At 42.2% G+C, this 26,885-nt stretch overlaps 1 protein-coding gene across 1 annotated transcript in view; it reads left to right on the top strand.

Moving 5' to 3' along the window:
- Myo10 (myosin X) overlaps positions 1 to 26,885 on the top strand; it is a 197,603-nt gene that overhangs the window by 106,728 nt on the left and 63,990 nt on the right. The window contains exons 6-19 of the mRNA XM_021648702.2: positions 1,421 to 1,545; positions 2,409 to 2,422; positions 2,512 to 2,596; positions 3,683 to 3,786; positions 10,044 to 10,173; positions 12,844 to 12,962; positions 14,045 to 14,191; positions 14,367 to 14,467; positions 14,572 to 14,638; positions 15,183 to 15,275; positions 15,677 to 15,745; positions 16,854 to 16,936; positions 19,466 to 19,574; positions 21,609 to 21,689. Of these exons, the coding sequence (XP_021504377.1) occupies positions 1,421 to 1,545; positions 2,409 to 2,422; positions 2,512 to 2,596; positions 3,683 to 3,786; positions 10,044 to 10,173; positions 12,844 to 12,962; positions 14,045 to 14,191; positions 14,367 to 14,467; positions 14,572 to 14,638; positions 15,183 to 15,275; positions 15,677 to 15,745; positions 16,854 to 16,936; positions 19,466 to 19,574; positions 21,609 to 21,689 (1,327 nt within the window). The remainder of the gene's footprint in view (positions 1 to 1,420; positions 1,546 to 2,408; positions 2,423 to 2,511; positions 2,597 to 3,682; positions 3,787 to 10,043; positions 10,174 to 12,843; positions 12,963 to 14,044; positions 14,192 to 14,366; positions 14,468 to 14,571; positions 14,639 to 15,182; positions 15,276 to 15,676; positions 15,746 to 16,853; positions 16,937 to 19,465; positions 19,575 to 21,608; positions 21,690 to 26,885) is intronic.

The raw sequence follows: 26,885 nt of genomic DNA, 5'->3' as shown, positions 1-26,885 counted from the left end.
ATCCTGCCAACACCTCCCCGGAAAGAAACGGTCTAAACATGTACCCAGCACTTTCTGGAACCTTCAGGAACACCCACTTTGACAGAAGCAGCTCCTTTCCCTGTTGGGACATTCAGGGTGGTATACTCCAAAGTTCTGAGGAGCAGACTGACTGCAGCTGCACATGGTGAAGGACTCAGACACACTAAAACCCAGTCATCTTGTAGAGTGGGCTGAGCACTCAGACTAAGAAAGGTGCTTTCAGTATGAGCTGAGGGCATTTCAACAGTCTCACCTGCGACAGACGGTAGTACCCAGCCGTGGTCCTTGGAACTGTGACAAAGGGCTGTGTGGCCTGGTGTCACCTACAGACTCACTTGGTATCTGATTTGTGCCTTGGAAGGTTATGGAGCCAGTAGAGATATTATGGACACTGGATGCAGAGAGCTGTTTCAGGGTCAACAAACTATAGCCTAGTACAATATTTTGGAGCTTTTATTTTTCAATTGGGAATGCAGCTCAGTGCTTGCTTAGCATTTTCACACACACTTACATACACAGAGACACACACATTCATTTTAATTTACAGTTAAGTATATGCCTTTAATTTAATTTTGTTTTGTTTTGTTTTTCTTACTTTTTGGCTTTTTGAGACAGGGTTTCTCTGTGTGGCCCTGGCTGTCCTGAAACTCACTTTGTAGGCCAGGCTGGCTTCCAGTCCACCTGCCTCTGCCTCCCGAGTGCTGGGATTAAAGGTGTGTGCTACCACCGCCTGGCATACATGCCTGTAATTTTTAACCATGTTTCCAGCATACAGCTCAGTAGCAGTGGTCATCACCATCCATTTTCAGACTTCATGCGCCTCCTGCAGCCTTCTTTGTAAATAATTTTCTTGGGATGCTGCCATGCTCACTTGTGCTGTTTCTGGCAGCTTTTAAAGGACAGTGGCAGCGCTGAGTGGCTTCAGTAGGGACCACATACTCTTCAAAGCTGAAAAGCATCGTCTGGTCCTTTGCAGCCTTGTCTGTTACACACTTGGTTTAGCCTGACTCCATTTTACAGCTGGAGCTGATCCAGACATGGTAAATAAAAGGCTGTGCTGCCAACAAGTGACATGTCCATGGTTGAGGGCTTTTCGGCTCCTAGATGTGAGCTCTCCCATGCCACTCCTGGGCTCTGTGTTAACCAGGTGCATTTGTGCAGAGCTAAGCCATGTGGTCCCCATAATGGGACAGCATTCTCGAGCAGCGCAGCTCACGATCTTCCTTGGTCTCATTCAAGGGGATGATCGGGAAAAGCCCGTTTCAGCAAGTGCTTAGAAAAGCTGCCTCCTCTTTAAATAAACAGAGTCGGGCTGGGGCCTTCCCATGCAGATTCCTCAGATTTATGTGTTTTCGAATTTGTCCTGATTAATGCTCTGTTGTCCTCACTCTGTTCTCAGCCCCATCATGGAAGCATTCGGCAATGCAAAGACAGTATACAACAACAACTCCAGTCGCTTTGGGAAGTTTGTTCAACTGAACATCTGTCAGAAGGGAAATATTCAGGGCGGAAGAATTGTAGATTGTATCCTGTTTCATTTCACATTTATCTTTGTGTGTGGCTCTGTTAGGGAAATCTCGGCTCACTTATTGTAAAGGCCCCAAAATACTTATTACTCTAGTTCAAGCTTATTTTGCTTTAATATTATTGCATTTGGCCTATTAATTATTTTACCAGGTAAATAACCATTTTTCATTTGGAACTATCACATATTATACCTATAGTTTAGATTCATCATTTATTAGTCTGTTTTCTGTTGCTATTATGGAATGTCTGACTAGGTACTTCGTAGAGAAAAGTGTTGTGGTTTAAATAGCTTTAGCATAGCTGACAGTTTGAGGGGCTGAAAATCCAAGCTTAGTCATTTATTCAGACTCTGGTATAAGCCTTCTAACTCCATAGTAGCATGGTGGATGGTGTCATAGAGGCAGCATGTGTGAGAGATCACATGCCAGGAAGTAAGGAGAGAATCAGGAAGGCTGGACTCCATTTTTGACTATTCTCAAGATCCTGACATGCCCATGAGATCAGCATTAATATAACTGTAATAACTTTGACCTAGCCACCTCCTCTTGGGCCCCACCTTGTAGAAGGGTTCTACCATTCTCATACCGTAGACTAAGGACTCTGCACATGGTCCCTTGGGGCTACATTCAAGCCATGCCTACCCTAGCTGTTTGCTTGCAGCCAGTCCCATCATTTGGCACCTATTTGGGCACCATGGCATTGGAACTGGGTTTAGGTAGAGTGGTTTTGCTTTGTTTGATGTTTTTTGGCACCAGTAGCAACAATGTCAGCAGATTAGGGCACCGTAACTCAAAAGTGAAGACTAACCCTCCCACCATGCCTGTTTCCTTCCTTGACTTACCATCACTTCTCACATGAAGATTTATTAGAAAAAGTGAGTAAGCAGAGCATGATTCAATTCACAGTTTAGAGATAGTTTTGTATTATATATTTGCTTAATATAACTTTGATTTCTTCCCACAGAACCGAGTAGTGAGGCAAAATCCTGGGGAGAGGAATTATCACATATTCTATGCACTGCTGGCAGGGCTGGAGCAGGGAGAGAGAGGTGAGTGACAGCAGCACAGGCAGGTAGGTGGGTGTCGCCATGTCTTCAGTGTAAAACACACTGGGAATGACGGGCCACCTCGGGAATGCCCTTGACTTCCACTAATTGCAGTGATCTGTGAGTTGTGAGAAGACCAAAGATGCCGAGGTCATCTGAGGATCAAAACAGGAAGAAATTACAGCAGAGAAACCTCTGTTTATAATCTTAGTGCATTTTTAATTTAATGGATATTTGTGAGAAATATATAATGTAATATAATTGGCTTTATTTTAGCATGTATGTGTGTGTGTGTGTGTATGCATGCATATGTATCTGTGCTTCTGTGTGTATGTGCATGTACATCTGTGTTTTTGCATGTGTATGCACGCAGGCATCACGTGCATGCTCGATCACATGCTTGCATATGTATGTGTATATGCTAGTGAGTGTGCATGTTTGTATAACGAAGCCAGAAGTTGCTGTCAGGTGTACCCCACTACTCTCTGCCTTGCCTTTTAAGACAGGACCACTCACTGAACCTGAAGCGTGCTGTTGAGTCAGTGCTGGTTGGCCTCGAGCCCTGACATTCTGAGCTCACCATCCCGCATGGCTTTTTATGTGTGTCTGGGGATTGAACTCAGGCTGCTTGACTGAGCCATCTCCCCAGCCTATGGTTGTACTTTTAAAACACACCTAAGTAAAACTAATTTCTAAATTTTTTTTCTTTTCTCTTTTTGTCCCACTGGAGAATGAACCTAGAACTTATATGTCGTAAGCATGTCATTTCCCACTTAAGCATCTCTAACCCTAAATATTTGGCTTTAAAAAGAAAACAACAAAGCAAGACCCTTGTTTGCTTTCTCTGCTCCTATTTAATTTAATGAAGTTGTTTTTATTTTTTTCTGGATTGCTAAAAGGTAGCTTTACCAGCATCTTAGTGTGTGGTCATTTGGTGTATAGAATTATGCATGAACTTTTGTTATTAAAACCAGAATACTTCAGCATACTCAGGTGAACAGATAAGTGTGTAAATTACAGTGATGTCTCTGAATTTTGTCAGTCATGCTAGCAGATACTGATGTTACCTCTTTCTTTGTCTTTCTGTAGAAGAATTTTATTTATCTTTGCCAGAAAACTACCATTACTTGAATCAGTCTGGATGTACTGAGGACAAGACAATCAGTGACCAGGAATCCTTTAGACAAGTTATTGTAAGTTAATACATTTTTTTTTATCTTCTCAGAAGAGTATGGATTTCATTTTGCTTAAAAAAAAAAAAAGGCAAAAAAATAGCTTTTTTTTTTGGTAATGAAAGCTTGGAAGAAACGTGTGAGAATAGTTATTTCTTTCCCCTGTAAGTCACAGAGGCTTGCTTTCCAGGCTGGAAGGGAATCCCAACTGTTCTTTGGAAGTAGTGAGTGACAGATGTGTGGCTCACTTGGAAGAGCATGGCCAGAGTCTGTACCCTCTACTTCTAGAAACAATCCCCTCCCCAACCCTGTGCTTTGCACCCCAGCACCAGTTCTCCATGTTTGAGTTTACCCGTGGGGTTTCTTTTGAAAAACAGGTTGGACAGCCATGGGATGAGGTAACTGTAGGATTGTCATACTCTTCCTGCAGCCTCTTCCTTGGTGCTGGTTCTGGCTATGTGGACAGTGCTGGCTCTAGCTCGTGGCGACAGTAGGCACTAGCGTCTCTCGCTTTTCACAAATGCTTGGGACAGTGTGACTGCATTGAGTGAGCCTGGTCATCACGCGCTGTAATAGCCTGACTGTGGCTGGTGATCACATCATGGTGGGCTCAATGTCTTTGCCAGACTCCTCAGCCTTAGGATACTGTGTGCCTAGGGGTGACTCATCCTTAATTAGAATCATGTATAAATATAGCTGACACAGTGCATGCATCCCTGTGTATCCACTACTTATAGTTTCACATTTAACTGTCAGCAGAGGAAAAAATGCTTTAAAATGTATTCAGCATATTCAGGCCTTTTTTTCTTATTGCCATTCCCTAAATAACAGTTATATATATTACGTATTGCTTTTCCTGCTTTCAAGACACTTTAGCCATATCTTTGTAAGTCATTCAAAGATCAAAAACTGATCCGTCAGTGTGTGGTGCCTTCAACAAGAGGATCTAAGCATCCAGTGCTAGTGTGTCACCAAGAGCAATGGTAGTATCCTGTATCGTTCAGGGAACCTCTGGGGTCTCACAACCCAACAGGTGATGCACAGAGATGAATGGCATGTGATTTCAAAGTGACTATTAGTCTCCCATAAGTTTTCCTCATCCCATGTATATAATCTGTATAGAAGTTGGAAATGGAATTCAGGCTGGTCATGGTAGCTCATGCTTGTAATCCCAGCACTTGGGAGGCTGAAGCAGGAGGATTGAGTTTAAGATTAGCCTCATATATAGGGTTAGACCTTGTCTCAAAAGGCAAAAAAGATAAAGTAAAAAGAGAAAAAAAGGAAATTAAAAGCAGATGAGGTAGTGATGTGATCACCTGCTCTGTTGGAAATCACACAAATGTACAGAGTGGTACAGTGTGGTTCCTCCCTCTCTCTCAGTGTTTCTGTCTCTCTCTGTTCCATCTCCATCTCTGATACTAACTGTCGCTATCCTATCTGTTCTCCATTACCAGGATCAAACCTGGGCCTGCACACAGGCAAGGCCAGTGCTTTGCCTCTGAAGATAGCACTTTTTGTGTATATACCGCAGAGGGAAAAGATTTGTCCACAAGAGTTGGATTTTGTGAAGTATTCTTTAAAGTACTGTTAACGCCCATATTTCTGAGTCCCACATCTCCAAAAATAACCAAATTTAGATAGAAAATACTTTTAAACAGGAGAAAGAAGTTTGCATCTCCACAAACAATATAACATAAGAACTGTCACTTTTATACTATGTGCCTTGGGGTTTAAGTCTGCAGGGCAGCCAGGCTCTGTGACAAATGTCTGTAATCTCAGCACTGGGGAGGCTGAGGCAGGATGACTGATGGAAATTTGAGGCCGGCCTGGCTACTTAGTGAATTCAAGGCCAGCTGGGGATACATAGCAAACCATTTCCTATAAATAAAGTATGCAGCATGAATGTTTGGGCCCTATGCAAACACTGAAGAAATTTAAATGCAGAATTAGATTATGCTTTTGTGGATTTTTTTTACACCCTGGGGCTCCTGGCACTAGTACCCCACAGGTACCGAGAGACACACATGTTTTACACTGCCATCATTCTCTTCTGGTCTCACAGTTTTCCCACTACAAAGCCTTCTTCTCTCAAAGTTTATTTCTTAGTGTCTTTGTTGAAGAAGCATGTGTTGAAATTATCACTCCTCCTTACTTTTGATGAGTAAGGAGAAAGAGCTTGCCTTGGCAATTTTTCCTTCTGTTTATGCTTATATTTTGATGCTGAAGAAAGATAATTTGTCATTAAAGGACACTGTTGATGTAGACCGATAAGATAGGTAATTAACTAGTCTAATCTTGCTGCAGTCCCCACAGTCAGAGAGCTGTGGCCACTAGATACATTGCCTGGGAGGACCTTGGGTGCTGTCCCCTTTCTTCCTCTAGGGGCATCATTTCCCTATACAAAACGGTTCCTTGCTGTTGGCTTCAAGTCAATTTAGGGAGCTTGTCTTTCTTAATCCCTGTGTTTAAGCTTTAGGGTTTCATTGAAATAACTACTGTTGGCATTTGAAATTTAAAATGATATATCATGTTAAAAGGCAGCAGAATTTATATATAAAATCCACATAATGTTCCTGACTAATATGTTCTAAGTACACATTCTCTTTATGGATATCCTTGTAGATCTGTAAATTAAATATTTGATTTACAGCTACTTTTTTGTATTTTCCTACCATAAGTATTAATGAAATATTAGCTGATCTTTACGAAGATCATGGATATGAAGTTTTGCTATTATTATTTAACTAATTAGTTTTATTCTAGAAGTTCTAAGCAAGGCTTTAAAAATGTAACTTTGATGGAGAAGGAGTAAAAATAGTTCTTTCCAGAAACAGCAAGGTTTTCCTCCTCCCAAACTTTCTAAAATTAAGAATTGGGATTTAAGGTAGTTTATTATACATATAACTGAGACCCATTGTAGCAAGTAAAACACACGGTTATACACTGAAAACTTTTATTTTTATATAAGAAACAAAGAGGGTGTAAGGCAGCAATATGTGTTATATATAGAATCCCTTTATTTAAAAATTCTTTCATGTATCATATACTTATAACAATTAAAAGTGGAGAAAAAATACCAAAGCAAAAATGTTTCAAAAGTGTTGCTTTACATGGCACAATTCTATGGTTTTATTTTATTCTGTGCCATTCTCTGAATGTTATGTTTTCATAATGAACATGTTATCTTTGTAATGATTATGTGATTATTATTTGGGAGGACACCTGCTTTTCCACAGACCAGAGGCCATGAAAGGACGTTCAATGGCAGAGCCAGTTTTAATATAGCCTTCGAAATTGCACCGTAAATTTTTCATCTGAGATGAAAAGCTATTTCAAGTCAGAAGTAACAGCTAGTTTATTTTACTGCCTCCATCTGGCCTGCCAGGATGATGGCTGACGAAATGTGTGTGAAGTTGCAAGAGACTTTGACGCATAATCGTCTGTTTGTTTCTTACTTCACAAATAGTATTTACAGCATCCTTGGCTGTGGACCACTGCTAAGATTTCCGACCTTCACTAACCTTACTGCATGTATGTAGTTGTTTTGAGTGGTGTGTGTGGCCACACGATGTGTATGCAGATTCATTCTGCATGAAACATTGCATTACTTTTCAAACAATTGATTTTTTTTTCCCAGTGAATTTTGGAACTTGGGAGCCATTGAGCTAGAGCACAGATAGAAAGTTGGGAATGTTGCTAATTTGGTAGAGTCTTTGCCTGGTGTGCGCAGAGCTCCCAGTTCAGCCCCAGCACTGCACTGCACCACTGCAACCGTGTGTGGTGGCACTCACTAAATTTCCATGAGGAGGCTGAGGCAAGACAATTAGAAACGCAAGGCCTTTCCTACATAGGGGTCAGAGCCAGCCTGGGCTACTTGCAACCCTAGCCTCAAAACAAAACAAAAACCAAACAAGGAATAGAGGACAGTCCAGGGAGATGATGGGTTTACTGTAGAACGGCATTGCACAGGGACTGTGCCAACTTCGTATCTAAAGATACTGAAGCAAGGGGAAGTTTTCACAGTGAGGAAGATTCCACAGGTTGAAATACTGATCCCTTGTGCAGGGATCCATAGCAAGTGACGGGGTGATAGGCCGAGGTCCTTGTATTGCTTCCTGTGAGAACACTGGTGCTGGCCATGGCTTCTGCAGAAATCTTCTTGTCAAACATATATGCAGCAGAGTCCTTCCTTCATGCCTCTTTTATATGATCTAGCCAGCTGCAACTTGACATAAATAACTCCACTTTTGAGTCCCACAGCCTCTAATCAATAAAAGCTACTGTCGTACATGAAATAGTTTCACATAACACATACATTTCATAATGTGGTGTTATATAATACTACCAGAGTACTTATTTGCCATTTATTAAGCTCCCAACAGGCCCTTTTCCACTCTTTCAAGCATACCACGGGTCAGGGTTCAGTAAAGGTCCCTGTGCTTTCTGAGAGGGTCACTTTATCTCTAGTTTCTAGTGTGACACATTTACTGCCAGTGTGACAATCTGCTATTATAGATTTTAGCATCATATATCACCCCAAACCATGTTCACGGACAGCTATTCTTTGTGCTTAGTAAAAACTTCTATTGAAAAAAGTCTCTGTGTAAGTCTGTACCCGTTTTATAACTAAGTTGTCTTTAGCAATAACAAGCCTTACTGAGAATTTCCCAGGACTTTTATTTCGGTCTTGAGCCATATTATTGAGATGATAATTATAACAGCCTTAAACACTGCTACTCTTGCCAGAGGGAATGGGAGGCTGCTTATTAAATAATTACAAAAAGGACATCAGGACAGTAAATGGAGGTTCTTGCTCGAAGGTTTTACACACATGCCCATGCTGGTGATAATTGCTGAAACAATTAAATTTCCCTATGATTAATTCAATTACCACTATCACCATAGTCTAATTCAATAACATTTAAAATTAGACTTGAAAACAAAGAGGTTTATTGGTGTAGTGGTGGGACACACCTTTAATCCCAGCACTCAGGAGGCAAAGATAGGCGGATCTCTGTGAGTTCAAGGGCAGCCTGGTCTACAGAGATAGTTCTGGGACAGCCAGGGCTGCACAGAGAAACCTTGTCTTGAAAAACAAAAGAAACAAAAAAAGAAATTAAAAATTCATTAGTACAGTTAACATATTAACCCTGTTCCATTTTACATTTGCGTGTTCAAGCTTTGGGTGTATTTTAAGAAGTTAGCCAAGATATTGTGTGTGTGTTTGCGTCAGTCTGTGCCTGCATGCACGCGCACATGCTTGCATGGAGTGCAGCTGCAAACGTGTCATGGTGTAGAGCTCAGGAACATCCTGTTGAGTCGGCCAGCAGCTTTCACTGTGTTTGAGGTGGTCTGTTGTTGGCGCCCAGTCTTCTAGGGGTTCTCTTTATACCTTGCCCCCATCACCCCAGCACGCTGGGACTGCAGATCCGTATACTGCGTCAGGCCTCTGGCTCCTGAGTTCTGGGCTCTGAGTACCAACGTAAGGCTTGCACTGCAGGCACGCTACCCACTGAGCCATGTCCCCAGCCCCTGTAAGTGTTGTTAGGGACTGTGTGCTGATACTTTCTCTCTCGATAGGAACTGCCTGCTACTGTTCACACATATTTTAAAATCTACTTACTTTTTGTACTGTAGAGCGTGGGTAGGTGACTTGGTAAAGGTGTTCTTTTCTGTGGTTGTTGTGAAATTGGCTGAGGGAGCAAAAAAAGAAACAGTTTCTTTTGCTTATTGAGATGACAACCTGCTATTCAAACCAAGGTACCCTTGACTTGGTGCTGCTTGTCCCTCCCCAGCCTCCCAAGTGCTGGGCTTATGGCCGTGTGCTACCACCATGGCTTTTGACTTAGAAAATCTCTATAGAGTCATAGAAAGAAAGGACAGAATTGCCCTTTTCCCAGCATAGCTACTCTGTAATTACTGATTTCTGACTTGGTTTTTATCTTTACTTTAAACGTCTTGAGAATAAGAAATGATTATTACTTCTTAACCACATTTCTTTGCTCTCACTTTCTGCATATCCTTTTACCCCCAGTTCATGTAAAGAAGACAGTGTTCATTGTGCCTCAGTGTTGGAGGGAGGAGCATCTTGTTCACATTGTGACGACAGTGATTCCTAGGAAGTTGTTTAGTAATATAAGTGAGAGGCTGTCTGTACCACAGGTTGGGGGGGGTCATGTTAAAGTCGGTAGTTTTTTGTTTTGTTTTGTTTTTTTCTCATTAGAACCATACCTAATAATTTAACTCGGTCATGAACACTTTTTAATTTTTTCTTCTAGACTGCAATGGAAGTCATGCAGTTCAGCAAGGAGGAAGTTCGGGAAGTGTTGAGGTTGCTGGCTGGGATACTGCATCTAGGCAACATAGAATTTATCACCGCTGGAGGGGCTCAGGTTTCCTTCAAAACAGGTGAGATGATGCCTGCCAGCCTTCCGTCCCCTGCCCCCTCCCACTTCCTTCCCATCCTCGACTTCAGTGTTTTCCAGAAAATTGATACCTGGTCTTCTACAGAGAAGTTTTCTGACATTGATAATAGAGCTGTAGGTTTCCCCCCTCTCTGAACCCGTGGTCTCATCCGCTGGCAAGCACATGAGCTCAGGAGCTATGGAGCATCACTTATAATGTAAAATGTCTGGGCAGCAGTCAGAGTCTCTGAACGTTCCTGAATTGGGGTTGGTGTCCTTATTCCTACTAAGAAGCACAATGGGCCAGATAAATAGAAATATGAGCAACATGTCTTTGATGTAGGGAAAGGGCTGAGTCAGGCAGCATCCTGCTTTGCCTTGGGTTTTATAGTTGCCCAGCCCTGGTGCCCTGTGACAGCCTGTCAGACTTTTGTTCGCCAAGCAGAATGCTGGGTTGTAGCCCAGCTCTCCCACAAGCTGTTTCTCCTTTTACTTATCTCTTGGCTCTTATTGACTTTCTCTTGGTAGAGTACTGAAGAGTTCGTTGTCTGTATAAAATGCCAGTTGAGGTACTCTTAAACATACATTTAAGCATTTTGGGAATTTTCCTGATGGAAGCAATAAAAGCTGTTGCAGAAACCGGAAACTGGATGTGTTTGGGGTCAAGGTATCTTTCTAGGAGCCCCTTCCTTGGTCAGTGGTTATCAGTGTTTGACCCACCTAGTTCCCGTCAGTGCCTTAGGAGCCTGAAGAGCCTGTGTTTTAGGGTTGGAGAGTGAGTGACCGGTGACATTTTGAAAGGGCCTGTGTTCTGTAACTCCAGTGCTTGAGGACCCAGCACCCTCTCTTGGCCTCTTTGGGCAAGGGCTATACATAGTCGTACACACAGACAAAATAACTTGTGTGTGTGTGTGTGTGTGTGTTCTTTTAAAAGCCTTTGTTTGTGTGTGTGATGTATACTCACATTTACTGCATTAAAAATTATGATTGTGGGTTTGGTTGTGTGCCAGATGCTGGCACAGGAGGATAGCAAGTTGCTGATCAGCAAGGTAGGCTACAGAGCAAGCCCATCACCAGGCTAGGCAACCAGCGCACCACTGCATCTCAGCAACATAAGCCATGAGAAACATAAGACGTGTTTATCAGCCGAGCTGGGAATCCGACTCATTAAATAGAGTGCTTGCTCTGCAGACTTGAGGACCTGGGTTCTGATCCCCAGCACCCATGTCAAGTTGGGTAAGGTAGTGTCTGTCTGTAACCCCTGCAACCCCAGAAGGGACAGAGACATTTGGATCCCTGGAGCTCTTTGACCAGCCAATTTAGCCAAATCAGTGTGGGTTTTTCACAGCTTCAGTGAGAAACCCACTCTCAAAAATAGGGTGGAGAGTGATTGAGGAAAACACTCATGTCAACCTCTGGCCTCCATCTGTGTGCACACATGTATACACGTATATGAGCACAATCTATACCACATACATACATTAATTCACTTAATAACATTTAATATACATCGTACATGTTAAAAATAATTATATTTTTCTTTTCCCAAACAAAAATGTCAATGAGAAGAGGTCTACCATTTCACCTTTTGGCCACTTTCTTTTTTTAACTTTGTTATTATCATCATTTTAATTGAAATATAATCACATCATTTCCCCTTCTTCTCTTCAACTTCTCCTATTCCCCCTCACTCCTTCTCAAATCCATAGCCTGTTTTTCTTCATTGTTATTATTACATATGCACACATCAATGTATAAGTACAACAAACTGAATTCATGTTTTGCCATTTATATGTATATGATTTCAGGATGGCCACTTGGCACTGGATAGTCATCCCCAGGGAAGACTGCTTTTCCCTCTCTCAGCATTCCTTAGTTGCCTGTAGTTTTTCACCTAAGGGTGAGGCCTCATGAGATTTCCCCTTTCCATAATAGCTTAGCTATTGTGTTGTCTTTCTTCAGGTCTTGTTTGGTCAGCCATATTGTTGAGGAATGGATGAAACCTCCCTGTCATTTCTAGGAGACCCAATCGCACAGCAGGTTTCCTGGTTCTCTGTCTCTTAGAATCTTTCTACAACCTTCTCCCTGAATTCTAGGCATATGAGTGGTGCTGTAGATGTGTCCGTGAATCTGGGTACCCCATGATCAACTGTTCCCCGAATGTTGACCAGTTGTGGTTTTCTGCAATAGTTTCTGTCTGTAACAACTTTCTTTAATGTCCCACATCATAAAAAATGGTATACACAAGTCAAACTTGCAAAAGCAGCGAATACTCCTAACTGTTGGATCATTTCTCTAGCCCCAACAGCTTGTATCTGTTTGTAAATTCAGTTTGCTAAGATGTCCTGTGTCCTATAACGTCTTGATGGCTTTTCTGTTTTGGCCAGAGAACAGTAGTGGCAAAGCCAGTCACAGTTGAGTGCTACCAGTGAAAACAGCCACAAAGCCTCTTCAGTATCTCAGAATCTCCGGCCATCACTTTGCCCAGTCACTGGGTCCTTCTGGGATCAGTAAAGGATTTATTAACTTACCAATGAGATGTGTCCCTCATTTCTGCCTGAGGACTTATGGGACGTCTGGTGTGGCTGTATGTGGCTGGATTTGAATTGAGGTCCAGTGTCTATTGTGTTTGAGGGACTGAGGATTCACCTGTTGCCTCCCTCTTCACTTTCAGCTTTGGGTAGGTCTGCGGAGTTACTTGGGCTGGACCCAACACAGCTCACAGATGCGCTGACCCACAAATCCATGTTCCTCAGGGGAGAAGAGATCCTCACGCCTCTCAGTGTTCAGCAGGTATGGCTGCCTGCCCTCAGTGCCATTGAAACTTGTCTCAAAGATACCCTTGGGGTTTCCCTTCTATGCCTCTACCTTTACTTTGCCTGTGTGACCACAATGAACTGTTAAAATGACTGGCTCGTGGGCAAAATATAAAGGCTGCCCAACTTTGAGGAAAAGTGTCATCAAGTGACAGGGCAGTGTAGTTCTGATGAGCTGGGGTCTGATACAGGCCACCGGAGGCCTGATCCTTCCGGTTACGGCTGTCTGTTCTTGGGAAATGTGTTCACTATACCTCAGTTCCATCTTCCATAAGTCATAGTATCTTATGAAGATAAAAATAAGAAATACTCAGCATGTGCTGCAGAGTAAGCCCACACTTAAAATAAGCCAGGACCGTTATTATCCTTACTAGACTGAGGACTGCAGAGCTGTCTGTGAAGCTGAGTGTTATTTGTCTTAGCCTCTGTACTGCTGTGAGTCCATTTACATTGACTAGCTCTTCTAAGTTCCTTCTACATTTCTTTATTACACTGATTTATTTGTGTTTGTGCCTAGCACTCATGTATACAAAGCAGAGGACAAATTGTGGGAGTTGATTTTCTCATGTGGTTTCTAGGGATTGACACTGATGATCAGGCTTGGTGCCAAACAGCTGTCCCCACTGAGCCATATCGCCTGTCCTTTCTAATCCATCTATCTGTATATATTTTTCTTTTCCTTTCCTTTCCTTTCCTTTCTTTTCTTCTTGAGATAGGGCCCCACAATGTAGCCCTGACTGACCTGGAATGCTCTGTGTAGACCAAGCAAGCCTTAAATGCTTAGAGACTTGCTTGACTCTGACTCCCTTTTATTGGGATTTAAAGACATGCTCCACCACACCTAGCTTAAATAAAAATATTATCCTGTCATGAAAAAAATCTTTATGAGTAAAAACTTTAAAAAAAATTTAAAGTAAATAGGTCAGTCCTTAGCTTAGCTGCCTCTTTTGCTGGATGACACTGGTTCATTTAGCAGTGAGTCCTTCCCCAGAGCACCGCGTCCCCAAGCAGGGTGGGGTGGGCTGGTTATACCTTCTGCCACGGTCTTCCCCACTCCAGGCAGTAGACAGCAGAGACTCCTTGGCCATGGCACTTTATGCACGCTGCTTCGAGTGGGTGATCAAGAAGATCAACAGCCGGATCAAGGGCAAAGAAGACTTCAAATCGATCAGCATCCTTGACATCTTCGGATTTGAAAACTTCGAGGTACGCCTGCAGAGAGTGGGATGGGTGCCTTCTGTTTATAAGCTGCTCTTTCACACGTCTTAGAGCAGCCATGGATGTTTTCCCCTGCAGACATTTCTTCTGTCTTGACCCTTTGTCACGTTTCTATGTACCTTTGAGGGCCCTGAAGAACTTACTCACTGTATCCCACCCTTAGGTTAACCACTTTGAGCAGTTCAATATCAACTATGCAAACGAAAAGCTTCAGGAGTACTTCAACAAACATATTTTTTCTTTAGAACAACTAGAATATAGCAGGTAAGTACACAGGATTCCTCTTCAAAATCTTTTCTTTAATCAGCAAGTAAATCAATGTGAGGGTGCATCTTAATTTCATGTGGTCCTTTTTCTTCTTCCTGCAGAGAAGGATTGGTATGGGAAGACATTGACTGGATAGACAATGGAGAATGCCTAGACTTGATTGAGAAGGTAATGGGTAGTTGAAGAATGAATGGTTGCAGTCCCAAGGGTGTCCAGCTGGGCTGATTCATATTTATGGGAACAAAATAACTTGTGCAAACATGTACTTCAAAGATGTGAATGTTTAGAACACAATGGGCCATTTGGAAGCATGAATGTAAATACACCGTGAGGTTGAATTTAAATACTTGGCTGCTTCCAGCCTATTGTCTCATTGAACTGTGTATTTTAGAATCAACAGTGTGTGTGAACTGGCCTCACTTAGATATTAAGTGCCAGCAAAGCCTTATTGAAAGCACTGTTAAACTTGCCAGTTCTAAAGTTTTTTCTATAACATTTCAGTGGGTCCCATTTTTTAAAAGACTAATATAGAATGTCATTGGTTTTCTTTGTGCTGTATCATTCTGGTTTTTTCAGTCCCTCAAGATGGCAGTGATGTTTTTCTTTTGAAGCACAGACTTGCTAGGATATGGAATGAGTTTTAGCTTTGAAGTACTTTGGAAGATAGACATTCCACACTTAATTCATTCAACCTTTGTCTCTCCTCCTGTAGAAACTTGGCCTCCTTGCCTTGATCAATGAAGAGAGCCATTTTCCTCAAGCCACAGACAGTACTTTGTTGGAGAAGTTACACAATCAACATGCTGTATGTCAAAACCTTGCCAGCCTTTCATTTTTGTCTGAGCTGCAGATCTGAGGTGTTGAGTGATATGAGTTATGCCCAGTGCTGCTGGCATGCTATGCCTCCCACATTTAGTGTTCTGTGCCCCTTGAAGCTTTTCTCTTCTTTGACATAATAGACCTATATTGAGAAAAGTTAGCTTTGGGGCTAACAGAATATGCCCACATTTATCTCATCAGTGGAGAACTGAGACATTTAACCTCTTGTTGTGAGAGACTTGAGAGCAATGCTTACATATCACTCTGATGGTATGTGGCTAGTTCTTCAGTTGTTGCCTTAGGTTAAATGTGGATTTTTCTGGAAGTCAAAGGAAATCAATGACTAATAAGGTAATAAGGCCTTTGTGTGTTTTCTTCTTACCTTAGAATAACTACTTTTATGTGAAGCCCCGAGTTGCAGTCAACAATTTTGGAGTGAAACACTATGCTGGAGAGGTAATTTCTTCTTAAGATATTATGGAGATTGAGGATGTGGCTCAGTTGCCAGTACACTGACTAGGACTATGAAAAACACTAAGTTTGATACCCAGTGCCACATAAGCCAGACTTAATGGTGGTGTGTGCCTGCGACCTCAGGGCTGTAGAAGCAGGGAGATCAGAAGTTAAAGTTCATAGCCGTGGCAAAGTGCAACTCTCACCTCAGAGGAAAGAGAGAGTTTTATTCCTAAGCAAAATACGGTGGCGATACCCAGGATCACAAGTGTAGGTGACACTAAATGCCACATTCCGAGGTGGTAACAGTTTCATGCAGTTTTATAGTAGCAGAGAGAATCATAAACCGAGACACTCCTCAAGTACATAGATGGGAGCACCAGGTAGGTGGGCACAGCAGTGAAAGCATGGAGCCTCTGCTACAGGCCTCTAAAGGCATTCTTAACTTTACTCTTGGTGGAAGCTTAGCCATTTGTTGAATTAATGCATCCCAAAAGGTTTCATGTGATAGTCATAAGGACATTAGGTCATATATAGAGGAGGATAATGGCTATTCAGGAGGCACCCTACCTATAACATCGCAAATTGTCCAGAGTCATTCCACTTAACCTGTGTAGGACAGTCAAGCAGGCACAATGCCTTCTTTCTGGGAGTTTCATCAGAAATTCAAGGACATTTTTACCTACAGAGGCAAGTGTGAGGTCAGCCTGGGCTGCATGAGACCAACATAAATACATATATACTTACATACATATATATATATATATATATATGTACATACATAACATTAATAATACATTTATAAATAAATGCAACCACAGGGTATTTATTCATATTTACCCACTTGGTGTGCACAGGAAGTAGTTGTTTGAGAAGCCAGGCACAGCTTTGTTAAAATGCTTGCTCTTCGATGAATTGGGCTTTTACAGAAGTTGCTAGCTGGCTGAGGTAGCATCTGCCTGCGATCCCAGCTCTCAGGATGCTCCCGAGGTTGAGTCTAGTCTGTGCCTCATACAGAGAGCTAATACCAAAAGAATAAGAGTAGTAGATTATAACTTGGAAGTAATTTATTGAGAATGTGACACCTCCTCTTATTTTGTTTATAAACTAGGTGCAGTATGATGTCCGAGGCATCTTGGAAAAGAACAGGGACACCTTTAGAGATGACCTTCTCAACCTGCTGAGGGAAAGCAGGTATGTCAGGTCTACCTTCATGAAATCATTAGCAAGCAATTTATCATTTGTACAAATGTGCGTAATTTGTCAATACAAAACAGGCTGCTCTTGTAGCGCTTCACTTGGCTTCTGTTAGGCAGATGAGGAAACTGAGGCTGGGAGCAGCTGAGTGATTTGCTGAGGATATCCCAGCTGGTAGCCAGAGGCTGAGCTTAGATATTGAGTATGTTTGGCTCAGGAACCTGATCTTGACCAGTCCAGTCTGCTTTCCCCACTACAGTCATTGAGCTGTTTTAATTTCAGGTCTGGTTTATAGGATCCTGTTTCTCATTGTTGTGAGATGTCAAGAAAAATAAGCAAGTGTTATTAATGCAACCAGAATTATAAAGATATTATACATGTGTTTATTCATTCACTCAGGAATTGTATATTCACACAATCAACTCAAGAGTAAGGAAAACATATAGAAAATTTCAGTGATTAGTTTAGCTATTTGTATCTATCACCTCAGGAAGTTCCTTATTGTCCAGTGACTTGATAAAAGAGAAAGGGTTTGAGACAAAGCCCTTTCTTGTAGGCTTTGCAAACCTTTGGGGGATCTAGCATGAATATGTACAGAAATAACTTCTAATGTCTAAGGAAGGAAGTAGACAATTGTTAAAAAGCTGTGCTATTTCTCAGAGTGTAAATAGCAGGTGGTCATCCTGTGGCTTAGCCAGCTACGAATTGGGGTGAAGGGAGCCAGGCTGAGCTCAGAATCCGAAGCGTTTGATCTTTAAACTTCTGTTCTCTCATGTGAAAATGCACTGCTTAAACTATTCTCAGCTACTTCTATTTGTAGATGAGTTTTCAGACCTGCAGAAAATACAGGATGCTGGAAAAATGCCACAGCATGTTACCTGTCAATGCTGTCTCAGCTGTGAGCATTGAAAGGGTACATTTAAATACAATCTGCCTGTTGATTTCAAGTGGAAGTGTTTTGTTGTGGTGAAAGGCTCACAGACTGGAGAGGTGCAGACCAGGGTCAAGGGCTGTCTCTGTCCTAGTGGGAAGAGGTGCTGCTGCAGCCTGAGGATCCCCTTTGCAAATGGGGGAGCCTGCTTCCCTTTCACCTTTGACATCTTTGACCTTTCAATGGAATGCAAGCTGTCCTTTGAGAGCTCAGAGCACGGTTGGAATACTTAACAGAGTAAGTATTCCCTGAGCAGCCTAAGAGTGAAAAATTTCTGAGGCACAGTGAGGAGCCACCTTGAGGATAGATAGTGGAGGGGTGTCCCTTCTGACTTCCCTGTGACAGTGAAGCTATCAGCCTCTCCAGCTTTAGAGCCCGTAATGTCCACTATGCCAGAAAGATAACTAGTTACTGAGAAATGTTTTACTGTAGTAATAGTGACAATGGTTTAATAAATTTACTAGTAGAGCTGGGATCCGTGCTGGCCATGACCCAGGCTCTGTGCTTCTGGCCTTGTACCACACTTCCTCATTTTATTCTTGCTTTACAGTCAGAGAACAAATTCTAAAATTACTACCATTGTTCCAGGTGAGCCATCTGAGGCCTAGAGAGAGAGATGGAGCATTTTGTATTTATGATACAGCTAAGAAGTAGAAGAGGCAGAACAGGATTTGCACATTTGTCCACCTTACTCCAGATGTCCTTGCTTGTGCCTCCCAACACTTGTCTTCAGGACAGTGCATGATGGGCATAATGTAGCCAGCTCTGCGTGTGTTCCTTCCTCCGTAGAGCTGACCAACTGTTGATTGAAAATATATGTAAAACAAACAGACAAAAAGCCTGTGGCTGTGCTGAACATGTATGCACCAGTTATTCCCTAAACCAGTGGTTCTCAAACTGTGGGTAGTGACCCCTTTGGGGATTGCATGACCCTTTCACGATTATCAAAAAACACAGATATTTACATTACAGTTCTTAACAATAGCAAAATTACTGTTTTAAAGTGACAACAAAAACTATTTTATGCTTGGAGGTCGCCACAACAGCATTAAGAAGGTTGAGATCCATTGCCCTAACCAGTGACACTTAATTAGTATTTAGGGAGAATGTCCACTGTGTTGTTACTGTAAATAATCTAGACATGGTTTAAGGTGTATGAGAGAATGTGTGTAGGTTCCATGCAGGCCCTGCCCTATTATTAATAAGGGAATTGAGCATTTTGGGCATTGGTTTCCATGGAAGGTCCTGGAAACTATTCTCTCTCCATCTTGAGAGGCTACTGTATCAAATTGTGCAGATGAGGCAGTGAAAGCTGCAGGGTTAAGGTTGGTCTCTAGATGCACCTGTTTCTCAGGGAGACTTTATCCCGGGTCACTGTCTTTCCATTTTCTCTCTCTTGTATAGATTCTGGTACTCCAAGGAGCACCTCAAACTGCCAAGCAAAGGATGGCTGACTCTTTCTTTGCATGCTCTAGTGGCTCTTGAGGTCACTGTATACTTTGTTAATTATCATCATGGAAATACACTGCAGTACCGTGACAAGTACCTGGCAGTCATGCGTGCACACCTCACAGCCCTGTGCTCCCTTCACACAGATTTGACTTCATCTATGACCTCTTTGAACATGTCTCCAGCCGAAACAACCAGGACACCTTGAAGTGTGGAAGCAAACACCGGCGACCCACTGTCAGCTCACAGTTCAAGGTCAGTCTGCAGCACTGGCCTGCAGGACTCTGTCATTCTTCCGTGTCAGTCTGTGATTCAAAGAACTGGGGCCGCCTAGAGTTGGGTATATGAGCTGTATGAGTTTCTATTAAATCACAGTTTCAAAGCAGGTAGAGCTTCATAGGCCCACACCACAACCCAGGGGTTTGAGGACATTCAGTAGTAGAGTTCTTTCTTTCTTTCTTTCTTTCGTTCTTTCTTTCTTTCTTTCTTTCTTTCTTTCTTTCTTTCTTTCTTTCTTTCTTTCTTTCTTGTCATTCTTGAGAGTCTTGGTTCAATGTCCAATGCTTAAAAAGAAAGGTATACACAAGAATATTTAGACTTTCTGTGAGATTTTATAAATTAAATTAACAAAATAATTTTTACTATTCTTTCCCTCTACTGGTGTGACACTCTCATAATTACCCAGGTCATTAAAATATAACAGTTTCATTAGTTCAGATCATATTTTTAGTTTTGGAGACAGGGTAAAAAGGACTGTGGTTGTACCAATGCCCATGTGTTTGGACATATATTGACAATATATTCAGCAGGTTATTGTCTCATTACTTTACCATAGAAAGAACCCGGGATGCTTATGGTAGCTATAAAAGAGATGCATATACAGATCTTATATACAGGAGAATTTGTAGGACAATGAAGTTTTTTAAAAGGTATATATGTATATAATATACATTAATGTGTCAAGATATGTATTTTCACATAATGCATGAAAATATGTCTTAAGTTGGGCATGGTGGCACATGCCTGTAATCCTAGCATTCTAGGAGGCAGAAGCAACCAGATCTCTGAGTTCGAGGCTTGCCTGGTCTAAGTGAGTCTAGGACAACCAAGACTACCACAGAAAAACCCTGTCCCGAAATACAAAATTAATTAATTATTAATTAATTAATAAGGGAAAGCTATTTAATTCTAAGCTGTTGAAATACCTGGTCTTCAGAATGCTTATTTTGTATTCCCAATAATTTTTATTGTATTTAACATTTCATGTAAAAATAGGGCATATATCTTTCCATGTCTGACCATTGGCCTTTTATATATATATGTATATATACATAGACATATCTATGTACATATGTATATATAGACATATATTCATATATATATGAGGGGGAAGGGAGATACATATCATACCTGGGAAGAATGACCATTTTATATCCGAGTAGTAGTGATGTCAGTTACTCAAATTCATGGGAAATAAAGAACATCAGCATTTTTAAATTTATGTCTGAGTGCTCTATCTACATGTAGAGCTCTACACGCATGTATGCTAGCATGCCAAAAGAGAGCATCAGATTTCAGTATAGGTGAGCCACCATATGTGTACTGGGAATTGAACTCTGAACCTCTGGAGGAGCAGACAGCGCTCTTATCCTCTGAGCCGTCTCTCCAGCCCGGAATATCAGCATTTTGGATGTGCAGGCATTTTCTCTCATAGGAAGTACAGCCCATGAATACTGCTGCCCCTCACTTAATTATCTGTTTGCCCTTAAGTGAAAATCCAGACTGCAGGGGCAGTGCACCCTGGCCGTCAGCAGGATAATGGATCCACCCTGTGAGGTGCACCTAGAATCCTGGGGGTGTGCTGCTGGGGACGGAGGGGAGGGAAGCACACACCAGCATGGCTGATGGTCCGGGGAGTGCAGCCCGCACACAGAGAAGATGTGGTGATACCAGATCCCATCTCTTAAATATCTCTGGCAGGCACCGACCCAAGCACTTTGCATCCACTGTTGTTCCTACTCTCACATCACCTGTACATGCCACTGCCTCCATCTTACAGATGAGATTTGGGGGAGTACAGATACCCACTAGGCTCCACAATCGAATGTAGCTAGGACCGGAGTTGGGCCTCTGTGTGTCAAGCTCTAGATCCTAAATATTTAAGCGAGAACTTTGCTTTGATATTATGGTGAGATCACATAAAATGAATATCTCTTGTTCCTCTGATTTTTCTGGGTTTTGTTTTGTTTTTATTCTGACTAAACCCACCTGCCCTCTTCCTCCCCACAGGACTCCCTGCATTCCTTAATGGCAACCCTAAGCTCCTCTAATCCCTTCTTTGTTCGATGCATCAAGCCAAACACACAGAAGGTAAGGCTCCTAAGGGCCAGCCTGGGCTCTCCAAAAAAAAAAAAAAAAGGGAAAGAAAGAAAAAATATTTTCTGTTGCAGCTGTTTTTCAAGTTTTCCTTTTTAGCATTATTGTTTATTGTTAAATGCTGTGACATTATAAACTAAGTGACAATGTGTTTTAAGAACTTTATTTATTTTTTTATTAAAAGAAATTGTACTTATTTATTTTACTTCATGCGAATGCCTATGTGTATGTCTGTGCACTGGGTGAGTGCCTGATGCCCTCAGAGGTCAGAAGAGAGCATTGGATCCCCTAGAACTGGCATTACGGATGGTTGTGAGATGCCACAGGGATGCTGGGAATGGATCACGTGTCCTCTGCAAGAACTACAGTTGCTCTTAACCCCTGAACTATCTCTCCAGACCTATTTTAAGCACTTTAATTACAAAATAATGTAAAGGTAAATTTTTCTCAGTGCCATGACTAAATTAGAAGCATGTAGAAAAGGAAAAGCTACTTTACAAGAGACACTGGGTATTAGGGTTGAGCAGCTAACTGAATTCAAAGCTCCATGGACAACTTGCCACAAATGTGTGGGCAGTTCAGTTTGTTTTTTTTCCTGAGACAAGGATTCATGTGTCCTATTCCACCCTTAAACTCACTATGTAGTTGAGGCTGGTCTTGAACTTCTAATCCTCCTGCCTCTTCCTCCTGAAGGCTGGGATTGCAGATGTATGCATCATACTAGTTTATGCAGTACTAAGAATTGAACCCACGCCCAATTTGTGCCAGCCAAGGACTGTATCAAACTGAGCTGTATCCTGAGCCCTTACAAACTGTTAAGGAGTTATTTTTTGTTTGGCCAGCAAGCCTCTTAGGAACCCTTCTTAAGAGACTGATCTTCCTTCCCCACAAGGCAGCAATTTCAAGAACTCTGACATATAAAAGAATAGAAAAGATGAAGATGAGAAATCTGACCTGCTGCTAACAGTATCCTCCTTGTTGTTTGACTTTGGCCCTTGGCTTAACCTTGGGCTGACTCCACATCCAGTCCGAGACGGTCCCTGAGTGTTCTGGCAGGGCTGGCCTAACCTGGCAGGGTTTCCCTTCTGTGCAGGAGGGCTAATAATGACACAGCTCATGCTTTGAGCCTGTCAGCTTTTTCTCAGTTGGAAGTCTTGGGAGTATGGGTGCCCATTAGATTTCTGGTGCACCATAGTTTAATTAATCTATTTCCCACTGTCCCCTGGGTGGCTAGCTCTGTCTGTGTTGGCAATCCCATATTTAGTGGAACAGGAAAGTGCCCTAAGGCTGCCTTTCTAAAGGCAGAAATTTCATTCTGAAAAATCTAGTCCTTGATTACTTTTCTTAGATGACACAAAGTTCATTTTTTCCTTCAGACTGTAGAAGCTTGAAGCCTGTCCATAGCCAGAATTGAAGAACTTACTTATTTTTTGTTACTTTTTCATGCTGAGATATGATTATACCCAATTACTTTGAATTTTGTACTTTACAAAGTGATCCAACTCAACTCTGGGTTTGCCCAAGCTCCTGACCTACTGAAGACACTAATTAGCAACATGCCAAAGGATAGCTTGTAAAAAAATATCTTGATACCATTTTAAAGGCACTGGAATATAAAAGTCCTGACACAAGACCTAACTCGTCTCTGGCCTAAGATGTAGGTGTGGTTTATGAGTGTGAAGAATGCTAGTTAGAATATGGAGATACCACCATGAAGTGACCTAGTTAGCATTCCTTCAGTTCTATCCAGAATATTGTTCTGCTCCTGCCTGAACTGCTGCCTGACTTGGAATTTCTCACAAATGGTTTTAGTCCAAAGATACATGTAGAAGGTCTCACAGGGACTCTTGCCTTTCCTCTCTACAGAGTGGGGACTGTGTGTTTCTGGTGCCAGGGGAAGGATGGGGCGCATTTACTTCATCTCATACTCTTCTCCCATCCGTTTGATGGGAGTTTGGAGGTGTGAAGGTTATTAGTTAGGTATCAATCAGGATGGAGATGATGGGGAGTTTGGACAGATTCTAGAGTTAGTTTTTTACAGATTCTGTGTCCAAAAAGGGACAACCACAGTAGCTATGAAGACAGTCAGCTAGAGAACTATAGGTTAGAATTAAGGCAGCTGCAAAAGGCACACACAGGCCTTCCATTCTGCCACCCTATGATAGGCATTCAAGTCAGAAGAATGTGGGCACTTTTGTGGCTTCTATTATTTGCTTGGTATTGCTGTTGGTTTGTTCTCTCCCTCCCTCCCTCCTTCCCTCTCTTTCTCTCTGGCTCTGTATCTCTGTCTCTGTCTCTCTCTCTTTCTCCCTCTTTCCTCTATCCTTTCCTGCCCTGGAAGAATCTTTCTGCTGCAAATTTGTAATTAAACGAAGAAAACTTACTCCTAACAGGAGGTGGTATGCAGCCTGCTCTGGGCTCTGGACAGCAGTTTAGACCTTGGTAGTTCAAAGAAGGCAGGTTATCTTCCCTGGTGATGTGGCCTTTCAGCTTCTTTCTGTTGGGATGTAGTAGGGAGTAACAATAGCTGGCCCCAAACTACCCTAAGACCATAGGAGACTCCTGGAGACTTCTGCATTGACAGCAAACCTGCTGAGTCTCCTCTGAATCTCTCCCCAAGGGCATCCCTGGCCTGTGATCTCTCCCTGACTGGTATTTTAGCAAATGAGATCTCATCAGGAAAGTCTCTCATTAACATTCCTCAGAAAACCCTTAGGTTATTCTGAGGGAATTAAAGAAGGGGACAGACTGATGAGTATCAGGGAGGCCGTCCTGCTGTGAGAACCAGTCTGCAGCTCCAGGGAGCTAAGGTGAAGCTAGGGCCACTGCCCGCAGTGTCAGCCAACCTGTTTCTTGTACCGTGCCTCATTAATCTGTCATAGGCCTGGTATGATGAGGGCCTAGGTTTGTGGAAGGAAGCAGCATGGATTCCAGAGCATTTCTGTTCAAGTTTAAGCAATTCAGGACTGTTTTCAAAAACTTGTCTTCTCACAAAAGGTCGGGTCTTAGGTCTCATTTCCCAATGCTGGGGTCTTATAGAGAAAGTCTGTAGCAACAATATGGGAAGGCTTATCTAAGGGAAGAGTGAGGGAAAGATGCTGAATATAGGCCCCAGCATAGAGAGACAGAGGTATGTCCAGTGGGCTGTAGTCATGTGCTTCAAGATAGACTATTTAGCAAGAGGAGAAACCAAGCCAGGAGAAATGTTCAGCTGGATTACAGAGGGCTTTGAAGGTGAAAGTCTTGAAGCACCTGCTACTTTCCCTGGAGCATAAAGGTACACATAGTGATGATATCTTTAAAGCCTTGCAAAGGTGCCAGTCCTTTACATGCTTAAAGCACTAGGATTCCTGTATCCCTCTTATTCATGATCATACACAGACATACAAACACATACACATACCAGTCAGAAATTGAATAAATGACTTGACTAATGTACCTTTATCTTTGGTAATAGTGAACTCCCATAGAAATTCAATATGCAGTTTTATTAGACTCTGGTCTCTATGTATTGTGAATGTATATATGTGAGTGTGTGCACTCACATGGGTGTGTATGCCTGTTTAAGTGTGGACACCAGATCCTGCATCCCTGGGATGTAGCGTTAACAGGCATTTGTGAGAACCAAACTCTGTTCCACGTTATTGCTGAGCAAGTGTTCTTAACCACTGCACCATCTCTGCAGCCCCTATGATGCAACTTTCAAAATAACACACAAGGTTCTTTGTCTTGACAATATCCTGGACAGCCCCTGAAGACAAATGCAGAGAGCAAGAACAGTGAGAACAACAGTGCAGGAGTGTTCTGTTACCAGTTAGAACGTGAGTGGCTTCCACCAACTAGTAGCACACTATACCCAGGAGACATACTATACAAGGTCGCTGCTACCTGCCTTTCTTCTGTGGCTTCTTGTTGTTTTGTTGTTGTTGTGTTATAATCTAAAGTAGGTTTCTTTCTTTTTCTCTCTTTCTTTCTTTCTCTCTCTCTTCTCTCTCTTTCTTTCTTTCTTTTTTTTTCCAAGACAGAGAGTTTCTCTTTGTAGTGCTGCCAGAACAGGGTAGCCTTAAACTCAGATATCTGCCTGCCTCTTCCTCCCGTGTGCTGGGATTAAAGGCAAAGGCATGTGCCACCGCCCATGGCTTTAGAGTGATTTTTTCTTTTGTGGTTTCTTTTTAAGAGTTCTTAATATAGTAACTTCCTCTGCTGATTTTTAGACGTTTTTTTATTCCTTTCGCACCTCTGTCTCCTTATTTTTGTTTTTTAATGTGTTTGGTTGTGTATTGCTTTGAAAGAGGGATCTTACTATGTAGACTAGACTGGCCTTGGCCTTACAATGATCCATTTGTTTCTGTCTCCCAAGTACTAAGATTAAAGGTATGCATTATCACACTTAACTTTTCTACATGTCTTATTTGCATGTGTCAGTGTCTGTATCCTGTGTGTGTGTGTTTGTGCTAGAGGAGAATGTCATGTGTCTTCCTCTGTACTCTTCACCTTACCGCCCTGAGACAGCATCTCTCATTGAACCGCAAGATTGCTAATTGTCCAATTTGACTGATCACCAAGGAGCCCCAGTGACCCTTTTGGCTCCCACTCCACATATCTAGCTAGGCTTAATAGCAGACATGGGTTCTACCTGACCTGGGGACTCACAGACTGCTGAGAGCCTCCCTAGCAGTGTCGTATTTCTGTCCATTGTTGTCTTTCCCAGCAGTGCTTTCTACAGACTTAAAGGCTGTGGTCTGTACCCTCATCTTATATTATGAATAAAGCATCCCATCCTTGGAAGATCTGCCCAAGGCCCACTCTGCAAGTTGTCTCTTCCTTTGTATCCTGGGTACAAGAAAGGTAGATCCCCGAAGTGCCGTGATATATGGTACTTACTGTCCCCAAAGTTAACAACCCACATGCTGTGTTTAACCCTTGGTTCCGTCCAGGTTAGTTAATTTAATTTCTGGCACTTTGTTGCTATGATCATGTTTCATTTCTGTAGTTGGCAGTCACCTTGAGATATGGCAGTAAGTCAAGATTGAAATGACAAGTATAATATAATAATGGATGAGTAGTCTTGACATACTAGCAGGTTGATTCACCTCAACTGTCTCTATCCAGGGGCCCCTTCTCGGCTTTGAAAACCCTAGCTTTCCAGTCACACTGGGGCTCATTGACAAACCCTACTCTATCTGTGGG

This window comes from Meriones unguiculatus, chromosome 3, assembly GCF_030254825.1.
Source record: "Meriones unguiculatus strain TT.TT164.6M chromosome 3, Bangor_MerUng_6.1, whole genome shotgun sequence".
NCBI classification, from domain to species: domain Eukaryota; kingdom Metazoa; phylum Chordata; class Mammalia; order Rodentia; family Muridae; genus Meriones; species Meriones unguiculatus.
Note: the sequence above shows the minus strand (reverse complement) of the source record. Positions and strands in the feature narration are given on the sequence as shown.